The sequence below is a fragment of the Lepeophtheirus salmonis genome, chromosome 1 (genome assembly GCF_016086655.4).
Source record: "Lepeophtheirus salmonis chromosome 1, UVic_Lsal_1.4, whole genome shotgun sequence".
Lineage (NCBI taxonomy): Eukaryota > Metazoa > Arthropoda > Copepoda > Siphonostomatoida > Caligidae > Lepeophtheirus > Lepeophtheirus salmonis.
Genome location: NC_052131.2, coordinates 3,585,358 through 3,604,645, shown reverse-complemented (window position 1 = coordinate 3,604,645; position 19,288 = coordinate 3,585,358). Strand labels below are relative to the sequence as shown.

The 19,288-nt window shown below is 29.0% G+C and overlaps 1 protein-coding gene across 2 annotated transcripts in view; it reads left to right on the top strand.

Annotated features, from left to right (window-relative positions):
* Ca-alpha1T (Ca[2+]-channel protein alpha[[1]] subunit T) overlaps positions 1–19,288 on the top strand; it is a 490,322-nt gene that overhangs the window by 372,429 nt on the left and 98,605 nt on the right. For both annotated transcript variants that reach the window (XM_071887138.1, XM_071887140.1), the window contains one exon: positions 4,540–4,673. In XM_071887138.1, coding sequence (XP_071743239.1) covers positions 4,540–4,673 — 134 coding nt within the window. The remainder of the gene's footprint in view (positions 1–4,539; positions 4,674–19,288) is intronic.

Genomic DNA, 19,288 nt, shown 5'->3' with positions numbered 1-19,288 from the left:
ATTTGATCGTTAATTTCTACACAAGGAAGTTAAATGGCGGTCAAAGGGAAACTGCCTGAAACGTTTTTATTCTCTGTTTGATACAGTTTTGAATTTTTATAAGAATCCAATATTGTACCATGTCATGATTTAAAAAACATCCAGGATGATATTGCCTATTTGTCAGATATATTCCTAAAATTAAATTAAATAGATTTAAAACTGTCATGAAGTGATGCCAATCTTATGAGTCAATTATTTTACATCCACTTTCCTGTATAAGTGTAAGTTATTTCAACAAAATTTAGCACGTCATGAATATTACCAATTTCCATCCCTTTTTGAATTGGATAAAGAAAAGAAAATATCAGATGATGACCTTCAAGTGTATTGTGCTCACCTGCAAGAGTTGCAAAGAGACATGACTGAAACGTTAGTATGGATTCAAGTACCAAACTGACTAATCAATCCATTCTAAGAAGTCAATAGCGAGGAAATAAGAGAGGTAGAAGAAGAATTAGTTTAAATGAAAAACGACATTGAGCTAAGTCAAAAGTTATATATATCATATCACATCAAGATTTTTGGCTACAGAAAAAAATATCCGACCTTTATCTAGTATTATGGAACAAGGGCAAGATATATTTGATTGCTTTTCCAGCATCTTATCTGGTAGAACGGACATTCAGTGTAGTTATTATGTGTCTTTCCAAGGAACAAACTTAGAATTACCAAACGCTGGGATCTATGTATGTCTTCTTCTTAGTGAGTTTCAACTCCTAAAGTTAATTGATTTTTTAAAAAAATACATTTTGTGTTTTTAAATTTGTTGTTTTAATTTTGGAAAAAAATCTTAAATGGGTTTATGGAGGGGGCGTACAAGTTTATGTGGAAGCAAATTGAGCAGCAGCTTGAAAAGTTTGGAACCCCTGGTTTAGAACTACATAATTACACAATAATTATATATAGAGACAAAGAAATGAGGACATATTTTCGATGATGAGAAATTACATAAATCAATATCTTAGATATTGAGATTGCAGATTAAATCTTTAATAATTCGATTTTTTACTCATAATGTCCCTTCAGGTACCTACACTGCTCGTCATTTTAATTATTTTTTAGGTGGGGGGGGGAATACTTTGATAAAAAATATGGAAATAAAGATTCACTTATCAATATCCCTACTTCCATCTTATTCTATACATAGTGAGGTATATCTATACTACATTGTTCTTTATTTACTTTAATAAGACAAATACAACATTTACTGACTACATCCATGTATTGTATATATCTCTATATACTAAAAAAATACGAGAATGTTTCTTTATCTAATATACCTTAATCAATGTTCTTATATACCAAGATATATACATATATGTTATATATATATATTTAAATATATTCAAAGAATATCTTCATTATGTAAGTTAAACATAATTTCTTCGAATTGAGAAGAAAAGAAAATTAAGACGAGTAACTTGTATTTCTCGAAAAAATAGACGTCCTAATTTAAAATGTTGAGAGCTTTTGTGATTAGTCGCTTTCAGCATCAACATGTTTACTTTAAAGTTTATAAAAATCATTTCTTAATTCTGACAATGTTTGTTCTCAATCCCATTCCTGTTTATAGTTGTAAAAAACATAACCTTAGACGAGGGCTAGACTATTATTGGTTGCAACTTGAATATTGGTTTTATTTTCTTGAGTTGTGATCATGATTTTGGTGATTAAGCTCATCAGACTTATCCTTTGCTCCAAAAAAGTTAATATTTAGTTTATCCTTAGAAGTGCAATCTTTAGAACTCTCGACCTCTAATTGGTCGTCTGATAAAACCTCAATTATTTTAACACCAGTACTACTTTTTTCTGATATCATTGAATTTTTCTCTCCACCATCATTATCCAAAAGAATTACTTCAATTCCGTTACAACTTTGTTGTGTTAAGGCTCAACTTTTTTCTCCACAATCATCATTCAAAGGAATCACCTCTGTATTGGATAGTGTTTCCTTTTTGGTCATTTTTATTCAACATTGTTATTATTTGTGTCTAAACTTTCTCTCTCTCAGATAAAAGGCTTCAATGTTCTTTCATACTCAAGGACTCATACCCTATTTTGATAATAATTCATCAGCTCTCTTATCTTCGAGATTCTTCAATGGAAATATGGTTAACTATTCCCCCGATTTTTTTTTACCAATCCACAATTGTAAGTTCTTCAACACGCAAGTGATACGTGAATTATTTCTCCTATTAATGGACATTATGTCAATGCTTTCAATTTGAAGAACACCTTTTCCTTCACTCCATTTATCAACATCGTTTTTCTCACTCCCTTCAAATCCTTAATTATGTCTCTCAAAATCAATTGGGAAAATTGAATAAAACAAGCCTGGTATACACCAAATCTTGGGTTAGCAGATGCAAGTTCATGTTATTTTAACCAGAAAATTAGAGCTAAATTAAATACTCCAATATATTTTAATCTATCTTGACGAAAAACTTCTCCTTCCTTGTCCTCAATAAGAACAATAAAAGTACCCATTTAAAGTCCCCAGTCCTTTTATACTATCATTAACTATAATATTATAGTTACATCTTTTTGCAGTGATATAGGAATACAATTTCTTAGCAAGATCGTCTGGGGGACGATCCATATCGTGTTCATCCATTGGAGATATCTCAAACGAAGGGAAAGAGGGTAGACACTCTAAACATGGTAAGCAGAATGGAAAATTCAAAAGGTAGAAGAGAGGATGGTGTGATAAAATCAAAACGAAATCAAGTCTCTATGATAGTCGGAATCCTCAAGAATAGATTCTGACGGGGGAAAAACAGTTTAAGGATATCATTGATGATCAAGAACGTCTTGAAAAAAGCACACTTTATAATCACTTATTTATAAGCAAATACATAATTAAAATTAATAAACACGCAGAAATTAAATTATAATCAAGAGACAAGGTACACTATACATAAACATTTTGTAGAATTGAGGATCTGCATGGGAGAAATTCATGTCTATACATTTCCGTCGTCGTCTTCTCAAAAACTAGTTTGTAGGGGTTTTTGTTTGGTTGTAGTTCAAATACATACAGTTCGAATAAAAGGAGGTATCTGCTTTCAAAAGTTTCTTAATATCAATTTGGAGTACTTTAAAACATTGTTTAAATCTTTTTGAAAAGTTTATGAACCCTAGAAAGGTCCAATGGCATGCCACTATATAATTAGTTCCTATGACTCACTTTTTATTTAGGATTAGTTTGTAAGGAAAACATTATTTTACATATACAATTTTTCTAATTAGACACACACTCACCGAAAATCCAAAGGATGAATATAAATACGAGTGGTCCAGGAGAAAGCATTTTATGTGTGGAAGTTCAAAGTTTTCTAGTTTATTTTGATAGGGCTATCTTTATTTATATACTTTTCTTATGAACATCTAAAATTAATATTTTTAAAAGAGCCGTCGTTTTACTTGAAAGCTTAGTTGGTTATTTAAATTAAAACCTATAAAAAATACGATTATTTTGAGTTTTTATTAGCTTTCATTGTCGAGCAATTTTTGAAAAAGGAGCTCTGTATGATTTAACAAAATGGCGTCACAATCTATCTAATTTGAACTTTATCGACTCATTTCTACATTTTCACACCTAAAGGAGCAATAATTATTGGTTGATTCCAACTTTTTAGATTATACAAGGTTCTCTTTAAATGTATACCCCTCTGTAGAAATTTAAAATTCCAAACATTTCGGCAGGTATATATAAAAAAAAGAAACCGAAAATAAACATGATAACTCTTAAAATTTGGAGAATATGTTAGAGGAGAGCAGTTTAGTGGTCATGACTTTTTATCAGATAATTAGCAGTACGAAGTATAATGAAATAAACTCAAAATCTATAACATTTTTTTGTAAGGAAATAGGCAAGAATTATTCGGTTGTCGATTCTCAATTGTACTCTGAGCTCAAAAATGACTTATATTAATAAATCTTCAAGACATTTTTAGTTTTAATCTTCATTTAACATGAGTACACAGATTCGTGGTTACTTCATACTTCATCTTCTCTTCTCAATAACTAATAAATTTTGACAACAGTTTTTAAAAATAAAATAAAAATTTGCACGCGAGTAAATGCTTAGAATTTAAAGCCCTACCAATATATTTATATATTGGTAGGGCTTTATTGTTTCATTTTAAAATTTTCTTTGAAAAAAGAATAATTCAGTCTTGTATTTAACTACCTTTCAAATAAAAGGTAAATCTCGTTGTAAACTAATTGAAGAAAATCATGACTGCTCAAAACAAAAAAGAAGAGAATCAAATTTATTTTGTAGTTGTTTTTGTTATTGAAGTTTGAACAGAAAACTGTATATTTTGTCTATAATATTTAAGAAGAAATGTTTCCGTTTATGTATGAAGAGTTCAAGCTACAAAATTCCTTTCTACCAAACAATAGTATTATATAAAATATGAAACTTTAAAAATGATAATGAAAAGTTGTCAAATGATTTTAATAATTGATTGTTTGTATTTTTCTACTTTCCAGAATTGTGATGACGTCATTTACATCTATTTCACAGTGGAGATGTTTATAAAGATGATTGCTATGGGAGTGTTTGGGAAGGGGTGTTACCTCTCCGAAACGTGGAATCGATTGGATTGTTTCATAGTCTTAGCGGGGTCAGTCACATCAATTAATTATTTGTTTTATGATTTATATAATGTTTTTTTACGTGTTTGTGTAACTCAAAGAAAAATATATTTATGATGCAATGTTAAAGGAAATGAAAAGTCTTCTTGGATTATGTTCTAGATGTTATTTAATTTATTTTTCTTCCGACTGAACGGATTAAGTAACAAATATTCCCACAAAAAAAAAATAGAATTTATATATTTTTTTATATTTCATCCGCCAACGAATGAATTAAGTTTTTTTTTCGTTTCTTGTTTGTTTGTTTGTAGGTGAGTATGCGTAAAACTTTGTTAAAAGATTTTATATGTGACCAGTAAAAGGCTATTAAATTTTGAGAGGTCAAGGTTACTGTTAAAAACACATAATTGACCATAACTTTCAAACAAACAAAGATATATAACTAAAATTTGTGTCATTCTCTATGTAAAATAAAGGCACTAAATACCTGTTCTAACAAAAACAAGGTCAACGTAACAAAAAGAAGTCAAAAATCTTCAATATTGCGAACCTTTTCACTAATAACAAAGAACAAAAATACATTTTCATTTTTAGTTGTGTTTTTGACAATAAAATATATTGTGTTTCTGAAGTTTGGATACATTAAGCTCAAGAAGGGTGCGTCATTATAACTTAGTCTTTTCTCTGGAAAAAGGGCATTTGACCCATTCATTTGGTCCTTGAAACCCAAATACATGTTTTATTGGTAATATTATTGTTCTTCCGCATTTGGGAAAAAAAGTATGGTTTAGTTCTAATGAACACATCAGAAGTTATTCATGTTTGAATGATTTAAGACACTGATTTGGGTCTGAAGTGATTTTTTTTGTCAATTTATCAACTGGTATATTATAATTTTCTTCTAAATAATATCTTTCATCATGCTGATGATATTTAATTTTTTTAAGTTGAAATAAATATAGTTTTTGAAAAAACCAATAACTTTACAATAAACAAAAACAAAATTCTTAAAAAACCTTTTGTTTTATGTACGGCTTTAGATGAAAATTTAGGTTTACTAAAATATCACTCTAAAAATTTTCAATAGTTTATTACTGAAAAAAGTTTTTAACAGCTTTTAATGCCAAATCACAATTACATTGTATTAAATAGAAACACTTATAATTGTTTTGTCAAATAAAATATTAAATAACTAGTAAATGGAGAGTTATTCGGCGTTGCTCGGGCCAAGGAGGGAGTGAGAAATCACATTGAAAATAGTCAATGTGATTTCATTTTTATGTTTTGACTCTTTCGGTAGGGGTAAGCAATATAATAAGCATAATAGAATAAGTATATTATATAAAATGTATTATTATGAGAAAAAAAAATGTATTATAAAATTCTAATGGCATACCAACATATAAGTATGAGACAATTTGTCTAGATGAGATGTCTATCTTATATTTTTTTCGAAAAATTGCCAAATCGAATTTTGCGAAGAAAAAAAAAAAATATTTCATACAAATATTAAAAAAAAATGTTTCGTACAAATTTTTTAAAAATGTGTGCTACAAATATTGAACAAAGTTACTAAATATAATTTTTTGAAAATAGAATCGTTTTGTTGCATTTCTTCTTAAAAATGAAAATTAACGTTTGATAAAAAAAAATACAAAACTACTCAGAAAAGGACAGGTATTTGAGTTAAAAATCAATTTTGATGGTTTAAATTTATATTGAAACGAATCTCCAAGCAAATATTTTCAACCTTAAAAAAATGAATCACCGATTTCTTTTTTTCCCCAAAACTTTTTGGATTTGGAATAAATTTAGAAAATGCCCTTATTTATATAGTTCTTATTTGAGACGGCAGTTACTTTTTGATTAATAACTCAACCCCTTATCTAGTCTATTTAAGGTTCCAAAAAAATTATGTATAGGGATGATGCTTTTCTGTTAGGGTATAGAATAAGCTCCCTTATATAAACCCCCGAAAATCGGCCCAAATGTGGGAGTACTCATAAATTCTATAATATATTTACAGATATTACTCAAATATATAATCAATATGAAAAATAGATAATTAAACTTGGTTTTTTAAGGATAAAATGTTCCCTTCACACCCAAATGCACACCAGTGTTGAAAATTTTCTTGGCAAACAGGATGAATTAGAGTTGTTTTATTAATTTGAATTTAGTAAGTATGATTCTAAAGATCATAAAAAATCAACATTAAACAAAGAATTTTGTTTGAACATAATTAATTTGGCTTTTTATTTATTGTTAAGTGAGAGGAGTTTATTTAAAATGTGAGTAATTCTTCTTTTTTCATAGAGGTTATTTGCATCTAACAGGTCTAATTACAGTCCAAAATTAATTTTTGCTTTGTTTTTTATGTAAAATAACTATATAATACTATCATTGTCTATTTATATTGAATTATTCCCTTTTCAATGCAATATATTTTATTTCCACATAATTTTAAAAATATTTTTTTTATCTTGGTTAACTTCTGCATTGAAAAATTATATCAAATTATTATTTCTGCTGATCAAAACATTTTAAATTTGCTAAAAAAACTTACTAAAAGAACCAAATACAGGATCCACACTAAATATTATTAAAAAATATTATCAAAATTAAATTTATATAATTCATTGGAATTTAGAGATTTCATTGTAAAAAAAACTCCAAATAAATTATTTATTAATTATTAACAAAGTTTGCTTAAAATATTTTTTGTTCATGTTTAAAAAAAAAGAGAAAAGAAAATGAAGAGATGCTAAAATTGCTCAGTTTAATGAAGTCTGCAACGTCTCCTTACATTGGTTTAGTTTTGCTAAGGTTTTTCTATTGAGACTCTATTCAACCTCACAAAAAGGTAGGATTTTGGTAAACAAAAGTTCGGATTGACCCTGTAGGATCTATTTGATGCAAAAAAAGAATTAAGAATGGTATAGTTGGCTAACAGCCATTCCCGTAAGTTGTACTGTATCTTTGTGACCTAAGTGGACCTAATTAGCAGCATTGCGTAAGTGGGTACCACTGTGGAAAAAAGTCTGCAGCTATTTGCCAATTCCCGTTCCAGGTAAGAGATTTTTACCTTTCAATGGGATGGTACTCACTTTTACACGTCTAAAGTGATGTGAAATTGGTATACAGTATGTCCGAAAATTGTTTTTTTTTGTTTTTTTTTAAACATGTAATAGCCTAAACAAATGATTTTTTTGTCGAAAAACTTTATTTACTTCCTAATATGACGACCTTTAAGCTTAATACATTTTTTTTATACATTTTGGCATCCCTTCATACAGATTATTCAAAGTATCTGGATAATTTTTTCCAGTTTATTTCAGTTTTTTTAAATCATCCTCTGAAGTTGTTGGCGCATTTTTATTGAAAATCCCTCTGGACCAAGGCTCACAAATTTTTAACGGGAGACAAATCAGGACTGTTGGCAGGCCATGCCCCTTTGCCCCAGATAAAATCCAAGTTGTCTGAACACCACTTTTGTGTCTTTTCGGAGTTGAGAGCAGCGGCGCCATCCTGGTGGAAAATGGATCTTGATGTGTCAGACAACATTTTCTTCTTCAAACGAGATCCAGTTATTTCAGTACGAAACAAAGCTGACATCAGAGACTTGCTGACGATCTCCGTTACGTAGTACTCGGCCGTCACAGTTTAGTTTCGTCGAATCAGGCGAAGATCTGACACTGCCTGCTGGCAGATAATGGCCCAAACTTGAATTTTCAGAGGAAATTTTACAGTTGGAGTGGGTTCCACATCTCCCTTATCTCTTATCCAACGCCGATCTGTTTGGGGATTTGGGGCATGAAATAGCTCAAATTCACTTTCATCACTAAAGAGGATACATATCCAGTCATCTGCAGTACAGTGTTTCCCTTCACGACAGAATTGAAGCCAGGCCTTCCTTTGGTTTTCTGAAAGTTTGGGGTGCAGACGAGGTTTGTATTCAAAGAGTACCTCAGGTAGTTGTGGACAGATGACTTGTATATAGGATATCCCTTCAATGTCAATCTTACTGTAAGTTTCCTTGTGGATTGCCTCTTTTTGATCAAAGATTTTGAAATCACCAGTTTGGGAACTTTTCTAATTTGTTTCTTCCTTCCTTGACCCTTCTGATTTGAAAGGGTTTGTACATCCTTCCTTATATTACATTTTACTCTAAAACAGATATTTTTGATACCACCATCAATTTTTGGACATACTGTAAAACTCATTTCCCTTGTTTTTGCTGCAAAAACTTTGTGCCTCCATCCACTCAAATTTGAGCCCAATAGATTCTAGAATCTTGTTCATTTTGGAGGTCAGGGTTTGCAAAATGCCGCATTTTAATTTGTATCCACCACATTTAAAAAATGTTAATTTTATATGGATATTATATTTCCAAAGAAATAGAAAATTATTATAAGACACCAACTGCCCATTAATATATATTTTATTCAAAGATATAGGACACGAATATATTTATTAATCTTATAAGATCAATTGAATTATGGGTTTTATCCTATAAATGTTGTTGTGGCCGTATTTCAAATTAACAACAACATAGATTGTTTTCGAGGGGGTTTATTTTTTAAATTCAAGTTAAGACTTATAGCTATCAAACAAGATATTTTTATGGTTTTTGAATATATTCTTCTTGAAAATATGAGCCTCTGAATAGAAAGGCCTCATTTTTAACATTCATAAGAAAATAAAAATATGGACTTTTTCTTAACGCCATAAATTTAATAAAGAAAAAATAAGGCCAAATTTGGAATTAAAAGATCAAATTCTGCAAGGTTGAGCATATAGTGTTCTAACAATTTTTACAGTTGAACAGATTACATAAAAAACGATTTTAATTGGCATATGATTCAACAACTATAGATATAAGCCATTCTTTATTTGTATATCGTGCTACTTAAATAAAAACATACATATGCATGCAGATAAGCAATTTCCATACCTCAGCTTATCATTAGAAAAAAATAAAGTTTCTTTATTTTTTAATTAAAGCGTACATAAAATATTTTTAATTTCTGTAAAAACTTTTGAAATCTAAATAATATTTTAAAATAATCTAACATTAACACAAAACTTTTTTACTTTTTATTGGCAAGGCGATGGCAGAAAATTAATCAGATTAAAGTTTTTTTGTTTTTGTTTTTTTTAAATAATAAAGTTTGTTTCATTTTATGAAGTTCATACACGTTTGAATGTAATTCGTGTTTTGTTTGTTGCATTGTGTATTTTTTGTTCTTATTCTTAAATTATATTTTGAAAAATGTCCCCCCCCCCTAAAAAAAATGTTTTATTACATAATTGAATTAAAAAAAAATATATTATTTGTTGTAAGAATACTTTGTGCCACGTCCCATAAGAGAAGGTTCATCTATAAGGAAAATATGGTTTTTTTTTTTTTTGTGATACAACTATTTACTATACTTTTTCAATTATAAAATTGTATATAGCATATGTATCTAACTTTACTTTTTAAGCCAATAAACTTTTGTGGCATATGAAAGTTATTATTTCAATGAAGTAACTTTTTTAAATTATTTGTGTCATTGTTCCGTGTACTTCATAAATGTAATAGACACATTAACAATAAAAAATACATTGGGAAAAATCTTTAATTACCAATTTGTAGTAACTATGTGCTTAAAATATATCAGAACTCCAATCTCTTAGCAACCCTTTTTTTTAAAGCTACATAAATAATTGTTCTAACATATACCCATGGCACTTCTAATTTTGGTATCTGTATCTAATTACTTTTAATTATATAATGTTCCTTCTATCATCTTATCTACTTGACATTTTCGTTAATTATATACATACGAGCGCATAGTTGAAAAAAGGTAATTATATACAGTCAAAGAAAAATAAAATATAAATATATATGTAGTTTTCTTAAAGGCGTTTGATAAGTTTCGAACAAAGTCTCACTTTTGATGATTTCTTGAGATGTCACGAACTCATCAAAAGTTTTTATTAATGTGTAATAAGATAACTTATTTTCGTTAATTAAATAGTATATATATATATTTTTTTTTTTTTTGCAATTAAGGATCGTGTGATTACGAAAAGGAAAATCTTGAGATTTATAGGTATTAAAATGGATTATATTATTCTGTATACCCATAAAAACAATACACTCTATTGAATCCTCTAAGAATACTGACTTTATTTATCGTAGATCTGTTTTGTAACAATAAAGAAAATACAAGGTAAAACTCTGGACTCAAATGACTTTGAACATATTAAGTTGAAGAAAAAGTAATTTCGCATTTCTGTACTCCTTTTTTTAACGAAGTATTTCTTGTTCACAATGTCTCAAGTTGTATCATACGATAGGATGCTGTAAAGGTGGGAGTTTATATTACAAACACTTTCAGACAGTATTATGGTTGCCGGTACAGGCATAAATTATGGTGCGTCGTGTATGGAGGTCTCAAAGGAAAAAATTAGCTATATCTTTCATTTTTACTACCTGATACGCTTCTGAAACAGATTTTTACTTTCAATGTAAAATGAATTATTTACATCAAAGTCAACTGACAGAGTTTGTGACGAAAATCAACAAAGTAAACCTAACCGTGGCCAAGCCAGGATTAACTGCTAGGATTGTTTTGTTGTGCGTTTGGTCAATTGGTAGGGAATAAATTTACTATAAGCTGTTCTTCTATGGGCAAACGCTCTATTTTACCCTCTTCTTTGAAAAATTCGACCGTTTGAAGCTGTCAATCGAACAGAAGCTGTCAGCGTTGTTAAATAGGAGAGGAATCGGGTTTCATCAAGAAAATATCAGGCTGCACAAATCTTTGATGACGTATCAGATTTTCTAAATTGGTTGTCCGAGTGTTTGCCAATAGCAATAAGGATTTCTACGTGAATGGAATTATGAAGTTGAATTCTCGTTAGCAAAAAATCATCAAACAGAACGAGGCATATTTCACTTAAATCGGATTATTGTAAACTTGAAATTAAGTGTAAAATACGAAATTACTTTTTTCTCAATTTATTACTTCATACTTATGAACAGTTGATAAAATAGGGAAAACATTTATGGGAACACACATTAGAGGGCTGACGATGCATGAGAATGCAGACCCACAGGATTTACTTTAAAAAACTCAATCATAATTAATAATAGGTATAAAATAAGATACTCTATTTACAAACTTTATTCTTTTTTGTCAACGAACTTTTACCTCATAATTCATTTTGTAAAAACACTGAGAGGCAACAACGCTTTTTGTGTTTTACATAGTGGGGGTCAAAAACTTGCATTATTATCTCATTACAATGACAGCTGAAACAAAAAATAAAAAGTTTTGTTTTATTCTCATGTTTATGAGTGTATTAACGTTCGCAACGTTATCTGTCCCGAAAGGCTGTTCATCTCCATCGGAACTACCTACTACATCACAAACTCCACTACACCTCCATATACCTAAAAATAACTAAAACTTCTGCAGCAACAATTTGGCTAGCTTCTGGTCTGCCTTTTTATTGCCCTCCTCCAGTTATAATCCCAACCCCTTGGACTTTGTAGTTTAAAGCGTTAAATAGCAGAATGTATGTTGCAACTCTAATCCAAATTTGAATTCGCTCCGAGCTCCCATTAAGACAGCGTGATACGCCATGGATACGATTTTCATCATTAAGAGGTGCCAATGGGTTCTCCAGCGTGATGAGGGTGTTATTTCATGTAAAGGAAAACTTATTTAATAGAAAAGCTATCTAATTATATTATTAAAACAAATCAAAAATTGGTTCAAAGCTGTTTTTTCTTCATTTTATAAAATTACATTTTTATATAACTTAGCAGTGCTACTATAAATTTTGGATCCATACTCTGTAGAAGGAAGAGTCCATAAACTTTACTTTAAGATTTTTAGCAGATCTAATTTTAATTTTTGGAAAAAAAAATGGCTTCATAAAATAATAAACTAGTTTCATTTCTTCCAAATACTTTACATGCAGACCCAGAGGAGTAAGAAAAAATTCCCTAAAAAGGTTTTTTAAGTCTCATTTTTCCAAAAGGCAACATTCGAGATCCGTGATTTCTCAAAGTTTTGTGTTCATGATCCCCCTTAATGTACATTGTACATAATACTTTATTATTAAATCAAAATTGAATGAATAATGAGTCAATGGTGAATAATTGAATGAGTTTAAATCTTCAATTAAAGTAATTTAATGTACTCGTATGCATGCACTATGTAAATTATATATGCAAAAGGATCTGATGTATCTATAAATACTTCATTTTTCTAACTATCTTCTTTTTTTTTTTTTTGTAAATTCAATAATAAAATCGACATCAATTCAGCTAAAAGTTCTCCTGAGGAACATAAAACGTGATATTTATTTATTTTCTTTTATACGTATGCTTTTATATATATGAAGTCAAATTTTGTTGAAATGAATCATGTTACAAAACAAGACATAGCTACTCCTTAAGTGATTCCACAAAACACATAATGTACGTACAAAGTTTAAAAAAGTATACAAATTTTTAAACACACTTATTGACCCTACTATTAAGTGTAATTTGGATATTAAAAATACTAATAGGTAGATGTGTGTAAAGTGTCAAAATCGTAGTGAGTGTAAAACGCCTGAAGTAACGACATATTTGCTGATACAGATCTTTATAAATTCATTGTAGAATGTATAGTTTTGAGAAAAAAGTGGGCAGGAGAGGCCTGGACGAGGATTTTAAATCTTATCCTACGTACCGATAAAACTCAATCAAGTGCCTAATTTGAGATTTTGTGTTGACATTTATAAATTTCCGAAATACTCTATAAGATTATTTTCACTTAATGTAAGTATTGATGATGTTGGACATCTTAGGTGCCTAAGCAATCAAATTTTAGAATTATGGAACTCCTTATGTGTCAAAATTAGGGATGTTTCTTTCCGATCCCTTATTATGTATAAAGGAATTTCATTCACAATTAAGAAAATTGTATAGTTTTCTTATGTATAACTTTTCATTAATGACAGATAGGAGAGAAAAGACATACATTTATCAATCAAATGTGAATAATTAAAATAAGACACTCTTGTACACAAGCAAAGATAAAAATTTAAGAGGAGTATAACTTTTTTGAAAACTTTGAATATTACCTTAAAATGGTAGTTTTGAAATATTATAAAGGTATTGCTTTAAGTATATAAAGACGTTAATGATTAGACTATACGTGAATGTTTCCTTTTTCGTTTGAAAAACAGTTCAAAAACACGGATTCATGATTGAAAAAGTAATTTTTGGTGCAGTCAATTTTAATTTTTATAATAACAAAAACTCTAAAGATATGTGGGTATTTCAAAAGTTGGTCTAAAATGGAATTTGCTTATTGACAACAATTAACAGTACTCATTACTATTATGTATATATATAATATAAGATTTGTACAACATCATTAAATTTACCCATAACATATTAGAATGATTTATCAGAATCATTTGTTAAATGAATTTGGTGTTCAACTAGTCAATAACAATAAAGCTGATAGTTTTTAATGACGTACATATATACAACGTCATGTTTGCATAGGTTCGAACAAGTGAATTTATAGTCATCAAACTATGATGTTATTTTGTTAATATCTTCAATTCATTTTGTTTTTTTCCTCGAGTCCTATAATAAATTGCACATCATTTTGTTAAAGTATATATAAATATATGTATGCAAATAAAAAAGAACTTGCTTGTAAAATATGTTGATGATTTTTACAAGTAAAAACTTGCATTAAAAATACGTAATAAGGAGTAACTTATAAAAATTAACATCCTAAAATTAATCATACATTAAAATAACTTTGTTGAAATTTATATTAGCTAATCATCCCTACATATATAGTTGGCAATAAACGATAAATTATTTACCTAAAGATTAATTTAATATAGATATCATGTGGAGGGAGCCTCCTGATTCATTAAATTTAATTAATGACAATTAATTCCCCATGATTATATTTTGGAAGCAGATTGGTTTTTGGAATTTAAAAAAAACATAACATTTTTGAGAAATATTTCAAAATTCCAAAGCTGTTTACAAACAAATTTTTTTTTTTGAGGTGAAAAAAATCCAGTAAAAAGCAAACATTTCTTAATTTGGGAGGAAGGCTATACCATCCCTTGCGGACCCCCCTGTTACTATTTTATTAAGAGTAGAGATCTTAGATCTTTTCAATATAACTTAAGATTTCTCTGAAGAAGATCTCTAAAATTTAATTAAATATATGAAACAATTAATTGTTTTATTAGAATATGTTACACCAGAGTAGTGATTAACAAACTTTTTCTTATTGCAGATTCATTTAGAACTATTAAATATGTTGCAGCATATAAAATATGTTCAGAAAAATGTTTTATTTATTATTTATGTACTGGGTGGTCCCTTGAAAGGATGAACAAGAATTAAATCAGAACTTACTCCTAAGACTCTATTCGCATGTATACAAAAAACTGTGAATCATTTATCTTCATGTGTAAACTTGTAATGAACAAGTTTAGATTTGAAGATCAAGGGTTCCATTTTGAAGGAGAAGACGCAAGAACTCATTGAAAGTCATAAATCTTTTTTATTAAAATAACAATTATAATTATGTAAGCCTCATTTACTATATTAATGTAACAAAGTGTGTCTGTTTCTCTGGAAGTTTGCAAGACCATATTTTTGTAATGTGCATTTAGTAGTTTAAAATCTGCGTGACTACTTGATCTAATAAAAAATAATGTAACAACTAGCTTATGCAGTAAAATGTTATCACGTCATATTGTCATAAAATGACACCTGAACGTGATAGACAAATTTACATTCGTGCAATCCAAGCAGTTGGCCGTCTACACCGTAAGCCAGTCCGAAACGTTGGACAGAAAGAATGACTCTTTTCATAAGACCAAACTGGATCTGGATGAGTTAAAGAAAATATCCCTAGCCTAAGTCTAAGAAGCCGCATACAAATTACCATAAATTGTAAAAAGTGGCAGCTTTCACCGAGGAGGTGAGAGGAAAGGGGATTTTGATAGTCACTTCAAACTATAAAATAAAATTTTAAAAAATTACACCAAGAATTAAAAAGTGAGTTTAATGAAGAATTAACATATTTTTCTACTTTCCAAAGCTTTTTAAATATTCAAATTTAATAATTGATTGAGAAGGTACAAACTTTGAAAATTTTGTTGAACTTTAACCAATATGAAGATAAGTAACATTTAGTATCTTGGGAATTTATACCTAATTTATAAAAACTATATATATTTAATGGATGAAGATTAATGAATAAATAATTTCCGTATTCCGCCAAATTCAGAGAAACAATACAAAATTATTGTTATTTTTTATTTTGTTCATGAATTATTTAAGAAAAAATTGTTCATAAATATATGAAGGATATGTAGGTATAACCTTTAACAACGGTTTGAATCGATAAAAAAACCTAGGCATATATTTATTGATCATTATTTTTCTTATTTTTGTTACATAGATATATGATTTAATAAAATATATATGTATTTTCATGTGTTGTCGGTAGTTACGTAGAGAAAAATCTTGGAAATAAATTGATTTATTCGTTACAAACAAACTTGTTCAATCAACTCTTTTTTTTTTTTTTACTCTTCACTAACTAAGGAGCTTCAAGTTTAAATGTTTATTACATTCATTAGGAATTCAATTGAACAGTGAAAGTGAATATATAAAAGTACTATATTCTTGATGAGATTGTTATCGACTTAAGTTGACATCCGATTTTGAAGGGGATTTATGTTCTATTTTCATATAATATTTTTTTCTCTTTCGTTTTTATTTTCTTAGTTTAAAAATATATATATATAAGATTATAAAATAGAGGTGGATTCGGTTTAGGCCTAATCTCGAAAGCCCCCAGTCTGAACCTAACTTTTTAGAGCCCAAAAACTCCATGGCACAAACCTTCCAACCTTATGTATATTTCGATTGTAAAATAGTTCTCTTACTACTAATCGAGAACATTTTCCTCGAATTGATACATTTTGAAAACAAGGTGACGATGACATTATTGATTATATGTGTTACACTTATTAAAGCTCGTTTTTTTTAAATGAACAAGAATAAGTGTATTTTCCAACAGCTGTTTTCATTGATTTTCATAGGTTGACTCTACGTATTATCAACTCAAAAAAGATATGACATAATATTTAGATTTTTATCAATCAAGATCCTTTGTTTAAAATTGTTATATTTTCATATACAGTCGTTGGTAAGGTTATCATTCAATAACTATAGTAGTTACTAACCTTTTTCTAAATCAGGGGTTGGGTAAATTAATTTTACTACAAGTTCTTTTGAGATAATACTAAAAATAAGATTTTATTTTTTAGAGGGGGGAGGTTGATTTTAGGAATTGAAAAATCCGATTTTTTTGTAAAAAAATATCAAAATTCATACCAATTATCAAGAAAATAATTTTTATGGAAAAAAAATTCAAAAATGCACTGCTGTTTACAAAGAACTAAATTTTTGGGAAAAAACTTCAATTTTCAAATTTTTAGATGATTGCTCATAAGAAGTAGAAAAGGAAAACAAACTGATATGAAGGAGCAAAAACTCCGAGCAATTTTATCCCTCTTCTAAAATAATGAGATCGCTCCCACTCTTGCTCAATAAGTTTGAGTGTCGCTCGGAGCGGAGCTCACTAATGCATTGCTCTTGAGTATATATTGAAATACCTTTATTGTATGGATTTTTAATATTTTGGCCAAAAAACCCGTGGATGGCCCAAAACCAGACAACTTGTAATCTGATTTAGCCATTAGCTGATGTTTTCTAGCCCTATCCACCTGTATTATATCATACAGATGGGAAATACAATAGTTTACCTGAACTTAAGCGAAAACAAGCACACTAGAGCAAGCTATAATTATCTATGAATATGAACAAAATACACAACTTGCTTTTTGAAACAAATAAAAAAACAATATATTTTCCCTTCAGCTTTTTTCAAGAGTTGGCTTTTGTATGCTTTAAAGCGGCTGACTTTTACCTATTATGAACAAAAAAAAAAGGTATTACATAGGATTTTTATAGCCTTTATATTCATTTATATAAATCAAGGACAATGACCGTTTTGAGCTCGTGTCCTTTCATACTCAGGATATAGATTTTTATATTGATAAAGTTGTCAATTCAATGTATACTTTTAGTGTCCTTAGACACCTCAAAAGAAAACTCACTTGTGTACACGCTGAGTGCTAATTTATTACTGACTCTTAAAATACAATAACAAGAGATACACAAAAAAGAAAAGACGAACAGATTATAAACCCTTATTGATATTAATATAAAATAAATATATTTCAGTCACTACATACTTACAATATTTGGTAATTAATATATGAATAATAATTAACAGTTGACAACAAGAAAATATAGAAGACTAGCCAACATATGGTGTATCCCTTTTGTCAGTTGAGGTTGCGATTGGACGAATAATCTAGATGTGATATGTGATACGAGCATAATTTATCCGATAAGCGGTATTCCATAAATATGAAAATTTGCACAATATTTTTTATTTACAGTTGTTTTTGTCTACTGTTGTATATACGTGTTTTTTAAACATTAATTAATTAAATTCGTATTTTATTTTGCTTTTGAACGTATCAATGCTATTAATGAAAAATAGTCCAAAAAGGGGGAGGGAAATGACGTGTTTAGTAAAATGGCAAATATAAAATAGTTTTTTTCTTCCTCTTTTTGATTGAAAGGTTGAGAGATATAAAACATTCTTCTTTATTTCCTAACAGCAACAAGTAATATCACATCATAAAGGACTCTAGGGAATGAGCAGTCAAGGTAAAAATAAACAATTCAATATAAAAACAAAGAATACTGGGGATGTTACGCCCGGGGCATTTTTGCCCTGGGAAGTTTCGCCCTGCAAAAGTTTCACCCTCATACATATACTATAGCATAAATGTATCTTCTATATATAAGGTAAGATATAAAATTAGTGCCCCCCAATTGAAGTCATTTCTAATGCATTTTTGCATTCAGTAGGGTAAATTTAGTGCATTTAATTCAATTTTAATATATTATAAAAAAGAACATATCAAACTGTTCGAATTCATAATAATTAGAAACAATAATTATTTCATATTAATTACTGAAATGCCATAATTTCATAATTAATTACAAAGAAATTCAAATTGAATTAAACGAAAACCTTAAATTATATGTGAAAGATATATTTACATTTAATATATGTATGAGGGCAAAACTTCCCAAGGCGTAACTCCGGGTCACGGTTCCTTACGTAGTCGCCCGCATTCTTCTGTTTTGACAATGGGAGACTCACTCCTTCAATCTCCCCCCCCACCCCAGTCACTGGATGCCTACCTGTAGAGACATGCTTTTCATTTTCAGCCATTCAGAAGTTAGAACTACTAAACCCTACCTTCCTTACCAGGAGTGTCGACTCTTTGCCTAGAGACCTTTAGTAAAGCCTAGTATTTAGCTTATCTTCAACGTATATCTCAATATTTTTTCAAAAAGTAATAAGAAAAATCTCTAATATAAAGAAGTAAAACAGTTAATTTTCTTCCCACCTGTACAATTTTTTTCTGTGTAATATCAGGCCTATTCAAAGTTTCCAGA